The sequence below is a fragment of the Rhea pennata genome, chromosome 1 (assembly GCF_028389875.1).
Source record: "Rhea pennata isolate bPtePen1 chromosome 1, bPtePen1.pri, whole genome shotgun sequence".
Lineage (NCBI taxonomy): Eukaryota > Metazoa > Chordata > Aves > Rheiformes > Rheidae > Rhea > Rhea pennata.
Genome location: NC_084663.1, coordinates 152531699 through 152550000, shown reverse-complemented (window position 1 = coordinate 152550000; position 18302 = coordinate 152531699). Strand labels below are relative to the sequence as shown.

The 18302-nt window shown below is 37.1% G+C and overlaps 1 protein-coding gene across 3 annotated transcripts in view; it reads left to right on the top strand.

Moving 5' to 3' along the window:
* MCF2L (MCF.2 cell line derived transforming sequence like) overlaps nucleotides 1-18302 on the top strand; it is a 106175-nt gene that overhangs the window by 73326 nt on the left and 14547 nt on the right. For all 3 annotated transcript variants that reach the window (XM_062601681.1, XM_062601683.1, XM_062601682.1), the window contains exons 5-18: nucleotides 1292-1411; nucleotides 2315-2431; nucleotides 2926-3075; nucleotides 3765-3889; nucleotides 5812-5926; nucleotides 6893-7012; nucleotides 7887-8078; nucleotides 8285-8476; nucleotides 9212-9371; nucleotides 9524-9594; nucleotides 10697-10773; nucleotides 11827-11893; nucleotides 15609-15724; nucleotides 16678-16747. In XM_062601681.1, coding sequence (XP_062457665.1) covers nucleotides 1292-1411; nucleotides 2315-2431; nucleotides 2926-3075; nucleotides 3765-3889; nucleotides 5812-5926; nucleotides 6893-7012; nucleotides 7887-8078; nucleotides 8285-8476; nucleotides 9212-9371; nucleotides 9524-9594; nucleotides 10697-10773; nucleotides 11827-11893; nucleotides 15609-15724; nucleotides 16678-16747 — 1692 coding nt within the window. The remainder of the gene's footprint in view (nucleotides 1-1291; nucleotides 1412-2314; nucleotides 2432-2925; nucleotides 3076-3764; nucleotides 3890-5811; nucleotides 5927-6892; nucleotides 7013-7886; nucleotides 8079-8284; nucleotides 8477-9211; nucleotides 9372-9523; nucleotides 9595-10696; nucleotides 10774-11826; nucleotides 11894-15608; nucleotides 15725-16677; nucleotides 16748-18302) is intronic.

The following is an 18302-nucleotide window of genomic DNA, read 5'->3' as shown; positions in this document are numbered from 1 at the left end:
GTTACTACACATAGTAAGATTATTTCTAGTACAAGAAGAGAGAGCTAGTGGGAAATTAGCATTATCTGGACTTTTTTCCTAGCTGTCCAACACACCCCTTTGAGATTGAATCCATTTTGCTTTCTAGAAAATTTAGACATCAGTGAAGTGGGGCAGATTGTAAAGTTTAACTCTTCAGGGTGTATCAATCAAATTGAGATCCCAGTTGTGCACTGTTTATCTGGGGAGCTGCAAGATAACCTGTGAAGCCTTCCAGAAAAAATTTTAACTACTTTTAAGTAGAAAAGCTTGTCAACTCTAAAGCTAAAAACCTTTGAAAAACCTTGAAAACTTTTGAATATGTATTAAACCACTCTCCAACCATCCAGATATTAACAGTTTTACTTGGCACAGAAACATAGAAACAGACCGTTCCTTCTGTCAGTTAGGGTTTCATTTCTCTTTTAGTAATCCAATTTGTTAGAAGTGTGACATAATTTCAGAGAGTATAATGCGAAAAATCGCATGCCTAATCATTATAATAATTGTTTCTTTAGTGAGCTTTTGCTTCAGTCCCTCCCTACAGTGGAAATACTGAATAGGGGAGAAGACTTGCATGATTTCAAGAATGGCTAAATACTAAGTACGTGAACATTTGCCATAACAGAGGTTGATTTTTAGTAATGTGGTTTCATTGCTTTGCTTCTCCTTTCTGCTGATTTCCTCCCATATCACTTGTAGAACTGCAAAAGATCTATCGGATTACTGGTTGGAAAAGAATGAGGAAAACCCTCGTTGAGGTTTATTGTGTTTAATTTTTATTTTTGTCCAAAAAATCAACCTTAATTCTCCTAAGCTACTGCCTGAGAATTTCAGCCAGGGTGCCAATAGTCGGTGTAGGCAACTAGCAAGATAATGCATGAAGAAACAACAAATTTCCTATTGCTGACTTGGATGATAACGGAGCTTTCTCTTGGCACCCTCTATTAAAGAGAAGATAGGGTAACCGTGAAAGTAATGCTGCTGGAAAAAGCACTCGGGCACCTCTGCTCATGCTAATGCCTCTTTGACTGTGATGTGACCTTAGGGGCGACGCCAGCCGTGCCCCAAAAACTTTGATACCGGGAGAATAGATCCCCATTCCAAAGATGAGTAAAATTCTGCTTGAATGAAGTGCTCTGCACGAGCCTTGGTCACTCTTTTACGGGGGCCTTTGCTACAGTTGGTCTGTGGTTTGACAGAGGCTTCTCCTTGTTTAAAAACACCTTCTGGAACCAGACGCAGAAAATAATGGCGTGAACCTCTTTTGCAGGCATCCTTCCCAGGAAATCTGCAGCTAGTCCTCGTGTTGCGCCCGACAGGATTTTTTCATCGAGCGCTGTCAGACATTGCTTTCAAGTTCAACAAAGATGAGTTTAAAATGAAAGTACCTGTAAGTCGTCCTCTGTTTTCCCTTTTTTTTTTTTTTTTTTTTTTTTTTTTTTTTTTCTTTCAGGGATCTGTTAAAGCACCTTAATCCACCCGGTGAGGAAAAAAAAGAAAGGTGCTTAAAGGTAGTTCCAGTACTTTTGGCTAGTTCATGATTGTTTTGTTCTTGGAGTGTGTGAATTTTTAAGAGACTGCATTTTTCAAGTACATTTTTAGGAGACTGCATTTTTCTTATCATTTGAGGGAACATACTATTGGTGCCTGATGTTAGATCACCAATGAACCCTTTGTTTATGCCTTTAAGGGTAAAGCACTCCGTTTAAGAAAACATTTTGAAATTATAAGTGCTAAACAAATAGAGAGTGAATGGACTTTTTGTTGTTTGTTACTTTCTTACTTAAAAGATGCCCATTTCAAAGGTTAGTCTTTAAATAAGATTCTTCCTTTCCATCCCCTTATTTCTGCTTTTGGGGAATCATATCCTTACATGCGGAATCCGTGGAGATACTATTATTCTATTCCATGGACTCAGGATAGTGAGGGGAAAAATGAGTGCGTAATGAACTAAATGCTGTTGCTCTGCTAGAAGTTAGCCATATATGTTTTAGCAAAAGAAAAACCTCCAAAACAACAAAAAACCCAACTTGTGGAGTTGTCTGTTGTATAATTCATGAGCTTTATTTTGGTATATGCTGTTAAGCCTAATGCTCGTGTTCATATATGCAGTTACTTAAATTTACATTATCTTCAGTTGAAACAACTTTTTTCTATACCCAAAGGAAATGCTTGCATCACATGTTTTTGTATTAAATTGAAATTACTCCATCATAGTCTGAAGGATATGGCTTAGAATCTCTAATAAAGGACTTGCCACTGCTGACCGTATTCCCTCTCTTTGCTGTTGCAGATCATAATGCTGGGCTCAGTATCAGAACTGCAGGGTTACATTGATAAAACACAATTAACAGAAGATCTTGGTGGCACCCTGGATTACTGCCATAACAGATGGCTATCCCATCGCACTGTAAGTCTTAGTTATTGTTTCAACTTTTCAGTTTAATGGGCCCTTCTGTTTTATACCCCATCATTTATAAAACAGATTTCAGTTGATGCAAGTTGACATACTCTGAGTGAGATGATGTTCCCAATGGTACTTAGTCATCTTAGAGAAATAACATGAGTAATAATTTGGGAGTGGTTTTCTTAGGGCTTGGAGCAAAGGCACTACAGTATATTATGCTGAGGTTTATTGTTTTTGCTAGAAGAAAGAAAAAATTCAAGTTGTAAAATAGCTCCAGATTATAAAAATATGAGGAAGATATACCTGATTCAAGCCTGATACAATTAAGGAATTAATGGTGATGGATCCTTTTGCTTAAAAAATTATACTTAGACCGTTTTTCAGTCTTGTAGTTCAGCTGTATGGGTTTGTGTTATGATTGTATCTTGTGTATATGTGTCCGTGTGTATGTGTGTGTTTAGAACATGAAACATCTTTAATGGTTTTTATTCCAAAAGGCTATAGAAAGTTTCGCCCAAATGGTTAAGCAAACAGCTCAGATTCTTCAGTCCTTTGGGACTGAGCTCGCTGAAACGGAACTACCAAACGATGTGCAATCAACCAGCTCCCTTCTTGCAGCACACACAGGGAAGAAGAACAAAATGAAGGTATGTAATTTGTATAAAGATACTGTTTTCTGTTAAAGTGTGTTTTAATTCATGACTAGCAGCATTAATAGAAAGTAAGGAGAGTATTTGAAGTTAATAGATTATGATGATAATGTGAGACATTGAAATCCTATTAAAGTTGTTTTGCTTGGTTTGAAGTTAAAGAATCTTTATTGTTCAAACAGGGCATTCCTTCAGGCCAAGTGTACTTATATACAAACGCGTAATGACTCTTGTGGAAACTGAAGCTTTTTTTAAGTTGTGGTGAATTTAACTTATAGTTTGTTCGCTGTAATAAATTTGATTGTATTTGCTTACATATGAAAACATGATCTTTTGAGGAATGGACAAATGTTCTTTCAGATCAGCTTAAATAAAAGTTATTTCAGGATTTCAAAACTATATGTCAAACTTTTGAGGTATTTTTAGCCTCAGAAGAAACTATAAGGCTATATATTATGAAAATTCAAACTCAGTGTAATACAATCTTGAGGTGGAAGTAAGCATGCAAAAAGTTGATATTTAGCATTTAATGTCTTTATTTGTTACTGGTTTTAATCAAGCTATGCTTGCTCTATTGCTTTAAAACAGAATATTTTATCTATTTTGATGTCTTATGAAAGTATTTAAAAAAAGAGAGAGAGGAAAAAGCCTACAGAACTGTTGTGATATTTTTGTTTGTTTTGTAGGAGGATATAAGGTTAGCAGTGGATAAGGGAGATGATATTCTTGGAAGTATTACAAAACCAGTTACTGAGAACCCTGAATACAAACTGAATCAAGATCAGCTAGACAATCAAACAACTGTAGAAAGGTAAGAGATACGAAATACTGAACATGATGCCTTTCTGGAATTTTGACTCCTCCCTGGCTCTAGTACTTTACTCTATATGCATGCTTAGCAAATAAGGAAATATTTCAAAGCAAGTATATGAAAGGTACTTTCAGAAACATTTCTGTTATCAGATCAGTCTTGGTCACCTGCAAATAAGGGAATAGGGGATATGACCTGAGTTCCAGTATCACCAAAGTACCTCTTTGTTTTGGTTTTGTTATACTTGGACCGTATAGTTGACCAGCTTTTCCTGGGTTTAGAAATTGATGCTTATGTGAAAGACCAAAGCACAACGCAAAGAAATTTCACTGTTGTCAGGAAGGCAGAAGGAAAAAGAGGGAAATGATGTAGCCTTTCTTCTGAGTAGTTTGTCCACTGTTCATTAAGTCATTTGGGAGGTTAGGCTGTTTAATATACATCTGTAGTTTAGACAAGGTGTTTCCAGTGGTGAGTTTTGAATCTGGGGATTTGTTCAACCTCCATGACCATAAGAGCAGTTGTCATAATTTTTTTTCCTGTGGTCTCTGGGGTCAGCTATCTGTTGATTTCACATAATTCTCCAAAGAGGGAGTTGGAGCAGGAGATTGCTTTTCCTTTAAACATGCCTGAAGGAGCTTCTGACATTGCTGATCTCAGTGTACCTAGTAGTTTTTAAAAGGCTGCTAGGGAGTACTTTGCTCTTCAAGTATCTGCATAGAAATGTGCGTCTGTTCATAGGAAGTAATAGGTACTAGTGCCCCCCAGTGCCTCTGAAATTATTGTCAGAACGCAGATGTAAATTTGAACAAAGCTATAAAAACATAGCTCATTTTCCCAAGGCAGTATTCTTCATTCTCTTTTTGTCTGTCATTCCATGTTTCTGTTGCACTTGGACTGACTTTTCTTTCTAAATAACTGTCTATTCCAATGAACAAAGCTTGGTGGGAGTCACTTATCTTTTTTCTTTGTTTTTCTTTTTTTTTTTTTTTTTTTTTTTTGTCACTGTTGTTGTTACCAATTTGAAAGGCAGCTGGAGGAGGCAGGGTGTTCAATTTATCCAAAATATTCCTACTTCATATAAGATCTGAAGAAAGTTAAAATGAACTGACTTGCGTGCATGTGCCTTTTTCTAGTCAGTTCAACCTGTAAATTCACAGTTTGTTTCTGTGATATTAAAAATTAAAGTTCATTAAAATTGACATACAGACATACAACCTTCCCTCAATGTAGCCTAAGCACAGCAAAGCGCATTTTAGAGATAAGTCCATAGGAGACCATAATGTCGAATGCAATATTGGTGGATGAGTTCTAAAGTAAAGCCTTAAGGTGTTTGGCCAAAATTTCAAGTGAAGCAGTCTGCTGTATAGCTGCCTATGATATAAAGGAGCCTCTCTGCTCAGAAGAGTAGGAGCAATGACCTTGAGGTTTTTTATGGGCCTTTCTCCAAGAAGTGTAATGTAAGGGCAGCTGGCTGGTTGTAGCAGTATGTATTTTTGCCTTTTTTGCCTTTTTTTTTTTTTTTTTTTTTTTTTTTTTTTTTTTTTTTTTTTGTAGCCCAGGGCTTTGGCTCCTCTGAGTCCTGGCCCACATGTGTTTGCACATTTTCTTCATGTTTGTTAGCCTCAAGTCCCAGTGCCTCAAGTCAGAACTGAGAAGTTGGTATACACAGCAGCCAGCCTCTAATCAGCACTCACCAATTTTTCAGAACTTAATGTTTGTGTTGGGTTTCAGCTTTACATCAATGTTATTAGGGATATAATTCTGTGCAATACCAAAAAAAAAAAAAAAAAAAAAAAAAAAAAAAAAAAACCCTTGAATCCAGTTCAGGGAAAACACTGCTTTGAGGAGTCTTTCTGTTTACTGTGGAGATTGTATTGTCCCTTGAAGGTTGCATCCATCACTCTCACAGTATTTCTTTTTAGGCTTCTGGCCCAACTGCATGAAATGGAGACTGCCTTTGATCAGTTTTGGACTAAACATCAGCAAAAACTTGAGCAGTGTCTGCACCTTCGGAATTTTGAACAGAACTTTAGAGAGGTGAGAACTTCCTGGTGGCAGTCACTATTTGGTAATATAGAAGTAATTCAGAAACAAATACATCTTCTTTATGCAGCTCGTGTGTGCATGAAAATTTTCTCCAACTTCTTTTCTTGTACATTTCCTGCTATTTTTACTACCTTGAATGCTTATCCATTGAGATGTAACGGTTTGTCGTCTGTGGTGGTATGGGTGTTCTGTTTTTTTGTTGTCTTCCCCCCCCCCCCCCCAAAAAAAAAAAAAACCCTCAGCTCTGCATAACTCCTTTGAAACCTATTCTCCACTACAGAAGCACAGTATGTTGGTTGCAAAGCTTTCATCTTGGCGGTAGCCCTTTTATGGAACCAAGACTGACTTAAACCTTCTGGCTGGTTTACTTATAAAACTTGAAAACAGCCTCCAACACTGTGGGTGGGAAGTTGAAGCCACAATGTTAGAAGTTGGGTGGAGGCTGAACTAAAAATTTTACAGCCAGTTTCTGATCTCATGTTAGTTTAACTCATATGCTTGAGGGCACCTACAGTCACTTTACACTGGTGTAGCTGATCTCAGGATTTGACCCCATGAGAACAACATTTAGAAACCTTTTAGAAGTGTATGTCTCTCTGTCTCTTGATCAATTGGTGTAGGGGGGAGCTCTCCCTCACATTTGACCATTTGTTTATATTAATATCATTTGATATTGTTGTCAACTGGTAAAAGCAAGATCATGTGTGTTCCTTGAGCACTATTCTTGAATTTGTTCCAGTACCAGAAAAGGGCAGTGAAATAATCTTGTTTCCTCTGTGTTTGTCTTCATTTTGAATTGGGGTTACAGGTAGGCTGACAAAGTGATTTGTCTCTGTGTTCTACTTGTTCTCTACTGTGGATCAGCTGACTGAAAACACTGGTTATTGGCTCTTTAAGTGATGGGCCTCCAGAGAGGTGAAATCATCTTTATTGATGCATAGCTGTATCTTGTTTCAGGTTAAAGCAGCTTTGGATATTGTATCCGAGAGACTGTCTGCTTTCACAGATGTGGGGAACAGCTGCTCACATGTGGAGCACATTTTGAAAGATCTTGCCAACTTTGAAGAAAAATCATGTGTAAGAATTCTGTATTTTCTCCTTATTTTTAATATGATACTGTGGGTGTTTGGAGGGGAACAATGTTTATTTACAAACTATATCTTAGAGTCTAGAGCTTAAGCTAACAACAGAACAGAGTCATTCTTAAGGTAAAGATGGAATTTGGAATAAAGTTTAACTACTGGAGTAAGCCAAGTCAGGGCCATCCTTCAATAAAGTGTCAAGTGACCAGTCCTAAAATTGATCAGTTCATGGAAGAATCACATGAAGTGTATACAGTAGTCAATATTTGGATTTAATTATCAAGGGACTTTCTCCATTCTTATTAAAACCACTGTTTTCATTAAAAGACAGAAGTAAGAAGAGTGCATGTTAAGTATAGAATATGCTAAAACGTGACCAACAAAAACACTCTGGACAGTGCAGAAGTGGAACCTTATTGTATTATGATTTTTGTTTTATAATAATATAAATTAGCTTTTGAGACTGAGGTGCTGAAGGTGGGTATTATTTGATTTCGGTTCAGATTGTTGCTGATGGTCCATCAAGTTGCATACAAACACCTACAACATCTCTAAGTCACTTATTTGCTGCTGAAGAACTAAGGCACAGAAAGGCTAATAGCAGTTCCCTCAGGGAGCCAGCCACACAATTAAACTCATTAATGTTCCCCAAATACTACATTATAATAAAGATGGAGGTATAGAAGTTTTTACACATCTGGAAAGACAGGAAATCATTTGGGTTTATTAAGTGAGGTACCTGTTAACTAGAGGTATGTTTTATTCTGTATCGTGTCTGTTTTACTGTGTAAAAACATTTGGCATTTTTTTTCTTTTAACTGAAATTGATTCTGGAAAAGATGTATCTAAATCAATGCTTTATTTCTTAGGAAACTATAGCAAAGGCCAGACTGCTAGCCTCAGAGGGTGATGGTTTTATTCAAAACAATCATTATGCTGTGGACTCCATTATTCCAAAATGCAGGGAACTTCATCATCAATGTGATGCCTTTACTACTGAGACAGAACAGAAGAGGAATCTTCTTAACAAATCTCTAGAACTGCATGGCTTACTAGAAAAGGTAAATTTTGTATGGAACAGTTCTGTTTCCTATCTTGCTTGTAAAACCTCAGTCAGCTGTTGTCATAACAGCAGGTAAAATATGTGGTGTGCTGGAAGTGTTCTCCCTATATAGCTAAATACTTCACAAGTAGAAGTATAAAATGTTTTAGGACATGTAGTGTTGACACAAGTGTATACTAAGCCTATTCTCTTCTCTGTTTCCAGTCTATGAAGTGGTGCGATGAAGGAATTTATCTGCTGGCTTCACAGCCAGTAGATAAGTGTCAGTCTCAGGATGGCGCAGAATCAGCGTTACAGGAGATTGAGAAGTTCCTGGACACTGGTGCAGGCAATAAAATCAAGGAGTTGAATAAAATTTACAGAGAGTATGCACACATCCTCAATGAGGACCTAAAGGTACCAGAAGAATTTTGTGTGTATATGTCCATCCCCTTGTTACTTTTAGAATTGCTCTCTTGCATGGCCATTGATAAAGCTAATCCTGCTAGATGACTTCTAATCATCAGGTCAGTCATTTATATTGCCTTTTATACATCTGTTGTTCCTGGGAACTGGAAAGCCAACACATTCCACTACCTGAGCTGCTAGTCTTGTCTTATCTTCAAATAGGTATCAATGGCTTCAGAGCCTGTAAATAGCAACTTTAACTTTTCAGATAGTAGAACTGTTTTTAGAAAAAGTTCTACCAAATGAGTGCTTAAAATATCTACTTATATAGCAAAAACCATGACTGTCCTTGATATTTGTGTGACTTCTAGAAAAAGGCAGTTGTAAAGCAGAACTTGAAAATATGTTTCTCTTATTCTTGGCTGATTCCTTCTTGTAACAAAAATGCTAGAGACTTTCAAGAAAACTTTTCCCTAAGTTCTTATAAGAAACACAAACTTGAGCCTTATTAGTTTCTATGGAGCTAGCTAGAATGTTTTGTGAAGTGATGTTCCCCCCCACCACCACCACCTTTTAAGGGTACGAAACAACTGTAAATTATGCTTTATTAAGAGTGAAGAGTAGGGCAATATTTTTATATGTGGTACAAAAGCAGTAACTATTGAAAATCAATGTCCCACAAATGATAGTATAACTTGTTGAAAGGTCTATGACAGTGACTTTTTTCTTCTGTGGCAACTGTAGGAGCATGTGCAGAAGGTATTCCAGAAGCAAGAAAGCATGGAGGAAATGTTTCAAAAGAGACAAGTAAGCCTGAAGAAATTGGCAGCTAAGCAGACACGTCCTGTTCAGCCAGTTGCACCAAGACCTGAAGCCTTTGTAAAATCTCCTTGTACCTCTCCAGGTAAGTAACTGTAGTACTCATTAAATAATTTTTTTTTTTCCTCTGTGCTGAGGACCTTGAAGACATTTTCAGCTATAATTTGTGATTGCACCGGTATCTGTGTCAGATCCGCTCAAGTTCTAACTGCTGTTGGATTCTACTTTACATGCTAGGTCCTCAAAGAAATTATGTATGCAACTCGGAAAGCGGTGTGCTTCAGAGGGTAAACTACAGAAGAACAAAGGTAACTTTTGCATGTTTTTTCTTAAGGCTTTTCATGCATATACTGCCAGCGAAAGTCATAGCACAATGGAATATTAAAACTTGAAGAATGAGGCAGTTCCACAGAAAGAGTGATGGTGTTGCCCCTATCAAAGCAGCTCTGGTGAAGCAGTCATGTGGTTTAAATAGAGGCTGCTTTGTCACTCAGATAGGTATGAGGGAAGGTAAAATAAATAGTTGCCTATATTAGGAAAAACAGTAGGAGCAGCAAAATATAAAACCTACGAACAGGAAACATTTATTATTTGCCAGTAGTAATTGGCTTACACTTAAAACTGGCAAGAGTGAGGTGGTAGTTATTGTTGGCTCACAGATAGCTTCACCTGATCTAGTGGGTTGCCATCCCCAAGTGGGGAGGGTCTTCCTGCCCTGCTTCCAGCAAGGAAAGTAACCTGACAGCAGCAAACAAATAGTTTCCCACTGGGTTTGAGAGTTGAATTAGCTCAGCAAATGTTTGGCAAGAGCCAAGAGGTGATGCAAAGAGATAGGCAGGACCACGTGACCATTAGGGGCAACAGTAAGCAGAAGAAAAAAAAGAAAAGGGGGGATAGTTTGGGGGGATTGGAAGCAGAACCTCCCCCTTTTCAGCAAGGTGTGATTAACTCAACTGTTTACTGTGAAAGTTGCAAGAGTGAACTTCCATGTCAAGTTAGGACATTAGCAGAAAGGGGCTATGTAGTACTTCATTTTTTTTAGGTTAGAAAACAGACTAAGGGTAGTGTTGCCTCCAAGGTTATGCTGATGCTCTGGTGTTGTCCTTTCTGGGAAAAGGAGCTTAAACCACAGTCTTTTCAAAACTGGCCCTTCCTGGAGAACTCCCTGTATCTAGATGTTCTTGTGTGCCTCAAGACCTTCAGGTTGACTTAGAGTCTTTTGCTGCTGTCTTGCAAATTGCCTTTAACAGAATACAGTCTTCCCTGTGAAAAAGCATGCGAGTAGAGTAGATGAAAAGATTTTCTTGAAGGTTTTTTTTTCCCCCCTCCCCTCCCTTCTGAGATGCTGGTGTGGGTTTTTTTTTTTTTTTTTTTTTTTTTTTTTTCCCTGATGTTTGTTTCCTTTTTCAGGGTGAAATGACAGAACTCCATCAAAATAGGGGAGGATCTACAATGGATGATGAGGAAAACCTAGCTGTATTACGACAGTAAGTATATCTTGATAAACAAAATGTATTCTTTCTCTGATTTGGTTCCAGCAAAGTCTAGAAGTACTTGATAAGACAAGCATGCTTGTCTGAATTAAGCCTCAATACTTTTGGAAATGCGTTGGCTATGCTCTATGCACGGTGGAAGATACTTCAGTCTTGTTTTAGTCTGCAGCTTTATTCATACTTCATACAGTACCAGACTCAAGCGTTACTACAGCTGGGTGATGCTATGGCAGAGTATTTAGATCCTTTAATTTCTGAAACATCTAAGGCTCACTTAAACTTTTTGAGGTTTTGGTGTCTGTTCTTGAAAGGACTTCAGTTTATTTGACTCTTTTTAGTCTGTTTTGACAAACCTTAAGAAAAATCACTTTTCTGCATAAAAAGCAAGCTGCATCACTTATATTCCAAAAGTAATTTAGTACCACCTGCAGTTGGTATAGCAGAGCTTGCTTTTCTACCTCTGCCTTGCTAACTTTTCACTGTTACAACTTCACATTAATTTATTCAAAAATCCTAGAAAAGAAAAAACATGTGCTTACTTGACTATTAAGGAAATTAAACATAATAGAGGCACTGTGTAGATCTAAATATGCCCTAAATACCTGAACATGATGTGCCTCACCCTTAGAATGACCAGAGTAACTTTAAATCTGTATTTGATAATCCTATGCAGCTCTAATTCCAGCTCCTGTAATACTTGTAAACATGGCAGAAACAAATTATATGTATGATGATAAAACAGTTCAATGTTTCAGTTCAGTTCCTATAGCACTTAAAATATTAGGCTTGGCTTTTTTCCTTTTTAAACACATTTTCAACTTTAAGATGTTTTAAAAATGCATACCTCTTAACAAGAGTGTATAACTGTTGACAGAAATTGTGTGTGTGTGTGCGCGTATATATGTGTGTGTATATATATATAACTTCACATTTTTCATTAACAGGAAATATTTCAGACAATAAAGGAACAAAGAGGTACATAAAGTTAACATTGCTTCATTAATTTGCATGAGTAGGTCTTCCTTAATTATCATTCTTTATTAACAGGCATGTAATTAATGAACTCATCGAAACTGAACGAGCATATGTGGAAGAACTTCTCTGCGTTCTTGAGGTAAGGATTAAATTTCACTGTGACTGTTAGTGAATCTGTTTCATGGTTGTTCATATACTTTCCTTATCACTGTAGTGCCTCGGCTTGTCCTATGAAGCAGTGTGATTGTTGCATCTCTCCTCTCTAATCATATATTTATAGAAAAAAATGCCCATTCCTGCCTCTGGAAATTTTTGTACAGCTAGGATCTTACATTAGAAAACACAAATTGGGCAGAAAATAAGATATGCCTAACTATTTCAGTAGAAGGTAGTAAGATTTTAATAGTCCTTAATTCCTCCAGAAGTTCATTCCAGAGTCTTGGGTCAACTCCAAGAAGGTTCTGTCTCGTGTTGCAATATGAGCCTGCATCAAGAGAACCTTGTGTAAGAGGAGCAGAACTGCATATTGCTGCCTGTTTTTTAGAGCTTTGAATGATCTTCCAAATGTCTTGGGTTCAACTACAGGAACAGTGTGCCTTGAAATAAGAATGTCTTGATTCAAAATTGTAAAGGAAACAAAGGTGGAAATGTGGAAGCACTTGCAGTAGTGTGAGTTGATTTGGAGATATGCTGCAGTATGCTGTATTGTTTCTCAATTATGTTAAGTCTTCAGACATGGATATATCCATCACTTTGTTGCAGTCCAATTTGACTGTACAAGATGAAAATCAGAGATAATTGAGGATGAATTATTTTTCTCAGGAGGAACTGGAAGTGAGCCAATGAGGTACTCCTGGTGTCTGTGCCAAGGTTAAGAGCTTAAGACAGCTCCTGCTTACAATTCTGGGAGCAACTTCAAATTAGAATACTGTATGGGGGCTTTGAACTCTTCAAAACATTTTATTTTTTTCTACTGGCCTTGCCTCTGGCTAGTTTGTGCTCTACTTTCTGTAACGTTCTTGTCCTGTGTAAGGTCTGGGAAGTCTTGATGACAGCAGCAAAGTTGTCTGATGTGTGATGATAAAGCAATATGGGACTGAGTGGGCTTTAAGGATCGCTTGAATCTATTCCTTGCTGTTGTAGGCAGTGCTATCTACATAATTATATTCATAAAATCAAGACTCAAATAGCTGAGAAATTTTTGGTTCTTACTGATGCTGCTGGAGAGCTGTTGCAGAATCCATCTTTCTGTTCCTCTAGCAGAAGGAGGAACAGAAGGGTTCTTGCTTTACACGGAATATAGTGCATCTTTTGTCTTGCTGGGCTGGACTCTCAGTTTTCTGCCAGTGTGGTTAACTCTCCAGTACTCTAATCGTGCCAAGTACACCTCTTACAGTCCAGGATTAATTTCTCTTGAACTTGGGTGATTAGAACTGCCAGCAGTAATTCTGAATCAAATCCTTGCTGATGTCTAGTTCAATAGCACTTCCAAGTTTTGAGTAATAATAGTTATTCATCTCTAGTTTTGGCTATTTTCCCAAATGCCTTGTTTCTCCTGTTCTATTAATCTTTCTATTTTTCCTATAAAATGACCTCTATATGGACAGTGTCTCCTAATAATACATTAGATTTTATCACCATGCTTTTTCTGTCTGCCAAGGATTCCAATGGAAAATTGCAATCCTCAAGATCAGTCACTGGGAAATTCCTTTAGATGCTTTCATCTGAGCCATGATTTCATTAATAACCATGGTTGTCCCATTACAGCCTGTGAAATCCAGTAATTTCATTGGAGCACAATATTGACCTAGTATATTTTTGGGTATTGCATTTTATTGCAGTTTTCCACTTATATCCATGCTTTTAGAACAGTTTTCAAAGGGAAGACTTAGCAAAGCCTTATATGCTATTGAGGTATGATTAATGATTTTGTGGCTGCCTGGATAGTTTACCTCTCTTTTCTTAAAGTACGAGTACTGCATAGGTGGTAAAATACAAAATTTTTTATACTGAATTTTTAAAAATAAGTACTACACGAGCCTGAAGTGAAAGACTTGTTAAAAGCTTTATGTTGATGTGTGGATTTCACATTTCACTTTTTTCAGAATTCTGAAGTGCTGAGCTCTGAGTTTTGTTCCCATCTCAGTTGGGTTACTTTCTCCCTCTTTAAGACAGTTGTACCTTTGCTGCTATATTGAACATCATACTTGCTTTCAATGGAAATGAAGTGTTCTCTTCATATTGAGGCTGTTTCTATTTATTTTAAACTTTGCTCCATCTAAGCTGCATGACGTTCCTAGTTCTTCTTTCCTTGTTTGTTTTTTAACTCCATTTTATGTAAATGATTGAATGTTGTTGTCTTTTTTTTTTTTTTAAGGCTCCACTTTTGATCTTCTCAAAATCCGTTTTTTTTTTTTTTTTTTTTTTTTTCCTTTCAGCCTTTTCTTTTTTCCATTTTGGGGCAGAGACATGGGAGAGGGAGCAGTAGTTACTTATCCCATGAGATCTGGCATCATTTTCCGTAGTGTTGTTTTTTAAATTGTTTTGTGCTTGAGATATGATAGCCACATTTTAAAAAGAATGTTTTTGACTTTTTTTTTAAAAAAAAAAATCCCATCACTTTCCTAACCAAGCCTTCACACTCTTCAGGCTAGCTAATTTTACTGGGTAGTTCTCCTACTCTGTGTGGTTATGTAACTTTGAAAATTAAAGTCTTGGTAGTAGGTGCAATTTCTCCTATCCTTCCATTTAATTTAAGCAGTCTGTGTTATAATTCAGTGCAGTTTATCATAAATCAATGTAATCAGTGCAGTTGTTTTTCCATGACCACCTTGTCCATGATAGTTGTAAAAAATAAATCAAAATCTAAAGTAGATCACATCATTTTTCCTTAGTAATTGTTAATTGAGAAATCTGCTATTTTATCCAGGAATGGATGGATCTTACATAGTTCCTAACATCTGTTCTCCAATCCATAGTAACTGAAATTCAGGAAGTTTGGTTTGGTTCAGTTTAGCTGAGGACCTCTGATTTTATGTTTGAGAAGGTGACTGCAGTGCCAGTCACGTAAGTCTAAAATGTGCAGGTATCAGCACGTTGCCATTAAATCAAGATGTTCCAGCAAACCTTGTGTGTTTGTTGCTTACAATACACAACTTGTTAGTCAGTCAGGCATGGGGGAGAGTTTTCCTACTTGTTTGTTTAAATCATTTGGAGATCACTGCAGAGGAACAGATAAGCAACCTCAGGAGCAGAGAAGAGTCCTGGGCCAAAGCACCTGCGCGTCGTCTTCTCCCAATTTCTGCCAGATGCACAGGCAAGAGGATGTGGCCTTACGTGACAAGTGGAAGGTGTCTGAATCTGAAGTAATGATTTTTAGTGCCAAATCTAATGAAAATATCCTGAAGATAGAATTTACAGCTTAATCATTCCTGTTGCTTGCAGAAATAGTTATTTGTATGAGAGAACAAGGTGACTGTAGCCAAGATGAGTGTGTGAGTTTGCATGTTACTGAAATTGTGGCTTTAAACTCAGCTGTGTAAAATCTAATGGAAAAAGCATAAACTGGCTTTCAAGCAGTGTGAGAATATGCAATCACTGCTTGGTGGCAGTGATTGCAAACTTTGCCTCGCTTAACTAAGAATTACAGTAATTATTCAAATTGTCTTTCCAAAGGCTGTAGGTGCATCTCACTGGACTGACAGAAAAACCAAATTAGTAGACTTATTTCATGAATAATACTGAACTCTTTCTTGGCTGTTTATCAGCCTGCAGGCTGACTGCCTCTTGTTGGAGGGAGATACAGGTACTGGGACTAAGTGGAGATACTCAGTGTGGCGCCTCCTGTGTTCTAGGGGTACGCTGCAGAGATGGACAACCCCTTAATGGCTCATCTTATTCCACCAGAGCTCCAAAATAAGAAGGATATTTTGTTTGGGAATATGGAGGAAATTTATCACTTTCACAACAGGTGAGGTTTGCATTCAGTTATAAAAAAGGCATTTCAGTGGGCAGATACTTTACGTCTACCACGAGGTTTCTTACGTTGTTTCTTTCAATCTGAATAAATTACTACAAGAGCTTTAGTGAGTCCCATCTGGCTGTTTAGCATACCAAAATTCATACTGCATAGGAGAGAAGGAGTATCTAGAAAAGAGAAGCTGTGTGAAATTTTACTCAAATATTTACAGAACACAATATTTTGCATAGTGCTCATTTTCCTGAAGAAAAATCATTGTGATTTTGGTTACAGGCTAATTAAAGCGAGGTTTGTTTTGGGTTTGGGAGGTTTGATTTGGTTTCTTTTATTGAAATCTGCGATGGAGAATAAACTATTACCCTAAGCCACAACCTCTTAACACTTTTGTGTCTGGTTGAGGCTGTTTAATTTTCTGAGTGAGTGACCTCTCTCTCAGGTTTGAATCTCTGCTGCTAGTAAGGTCTTTCTTCACAGGATAATATTTTAATTAGTAGAAAAGTGTTTTTAAGAGAAGTTAAGCATATTAAATATTTCCTATTCAGGCAAACTGGACTGTAGGTTTTGCCACTGTTGGGTGTTTTCTTTTTTTTTTTCCTTTTTTTTACCCCTTTGTGGTGTTTGGTAGTATTTGAAAGGAATGGCAGGGGGGAGCAAACACTTAAACTGTGCAAATCCTGCTGCTAGGTAGATATGTTTAGTGAGGGAAAACCTACTTCCCTCACTATCAGTATGATCTCAGTTGTAAGCTAAACATTTAATCAGAATGTTGTTTTAATTCACTGTGCCTTTTTAAATACATGATTTAGGAGACTTTTCTGTAGTTATATAGTACAAAAGTACAGCTTTTATTTCCAGAAATTCAGAAAATGAATTGTGAGAATGTGAACTTTTGCTACAACTTTTGTTTTTTAACATGTGCTCTAAGAAATTGTTGTTTTTCATAGAATATTCTTGAGAGAACTAGAAAATTACGTGGAGTACCCAGAACTAGTAGGACGGTGTTTTCTGGATCAGGTACGTATCGTACATCTCTTTCGCTAGAATTTTATTCATAAGCCTATCATACAGATCATACAGATAAGAGTGATTTTTTCCATGTAATAATTGCCATCAGATTCCCTTCATTTAGTCTGAACAGGTAATGTGCAGTTACACAAGTAGTAGTTACGCAAGTAGTTGTTAATTGGAGTTGGGGATATTTGTAGCTGCCTTGGGTAGTTTGTTCGGTTAGAAAGAACCGCTACCATGTTGAAAGGAAACTGCTTTATTAAAGTTGCAGTTAGCAAAACATAAAGATGAGTTGTGCACTGCATCATTTTGCATCGCTATAAATGGTTGGTTTACTTGATTTCCTTCCTGGAATTTTTTTAGTTTGTTTTTAGTTTCTTTCAAGATTTTGAACTTACTCTGTTAAGGTATAATATTTTTATTGTGAAAAATGAAAGTTATGACAGAGCTAAACTGAGTTTTATAAAATAATGGGTCATAGTATATTCATAGCTAATTAGGAGTTTCTTTATGGAGATCAATCTTTTTTTTTTTTTTTTTTTTTTTTTTTTTTCCCCATATGCATTAATTTCTAAAATTCCTGGGAGGAGCCCTTGGCCACTTTATGCAGAAATGGTGTTTCCTAATACTGAGGGAGAAAGATGCTTCTGTGCTTGCGGATTTCATACCCAGCCTTTCCGCTAAATTTATAGTTACGATAACATATGCTACGCAACCTTAGTTCCTTCCGCTTTCCACGAATGCTATAGTGGTGCTACCAGTTACTACCCTGTTCAGAGGAGCTGGGACACGTGTGAGAGCAGGTTCGGGCAGTGAGCTTCCCGCGGGCCTAGAAAGGGGACTGGGGGGCCGTGTCTAGGATCGCAGGGAGGCAACGGTGGAGCCATGCAGATGAATTTCGAGGTGTATGTAAACCCCGTAATTATGATAAATATCCCCCCAAAACCTCTGGGATTTTTTTTAATATAATCTTAGATTTTTATTATTTAAAAATGAAATTAACCACTACAGAGATGACCTGTGTAATGTCTAGACAATTCTGCTTAAGGTCAATTTAGAGGACTGAGTGAGAGGCCATAAAAATCTTGGGCTCTTCCTCTGCAAGATATTTCACCCAGAAAGTGAAAGTTTCAAGAATAAGCATATGAAAATAATGGCTTTCTTATGTACACAAATATCTTGGAGCAACAAGAGTGGTATGTGATTAGTGTAAGCAGTCATGAATAACAAATAGTAAAATTTAGAGAGAATGTTGAAGTGATGACATGCAACCAGTTGCTTGGTTTCCCTTTGTACCACTTTTCAGTGAACAACGCATAAAATCCAGATCTATAATGAAAAAGAGCAGAGATTTTTTTTTTTAAAAAAAAGTTGCACAGTGACTCAAGATTGAGTGTTAATATAAGGACCCTGTATTTTCATGGAGTAACTTAAATGTATTTGTGAATGCAGTGTGTTTCTTTGTAAGGTGCTTACCGTTCAGCTGAAGCAAAAGTTAGAAGGAGCATTTTATTCTGAAATTCTGTGTGCAAAATTAGTAACCATTACAAATAATTTTGAA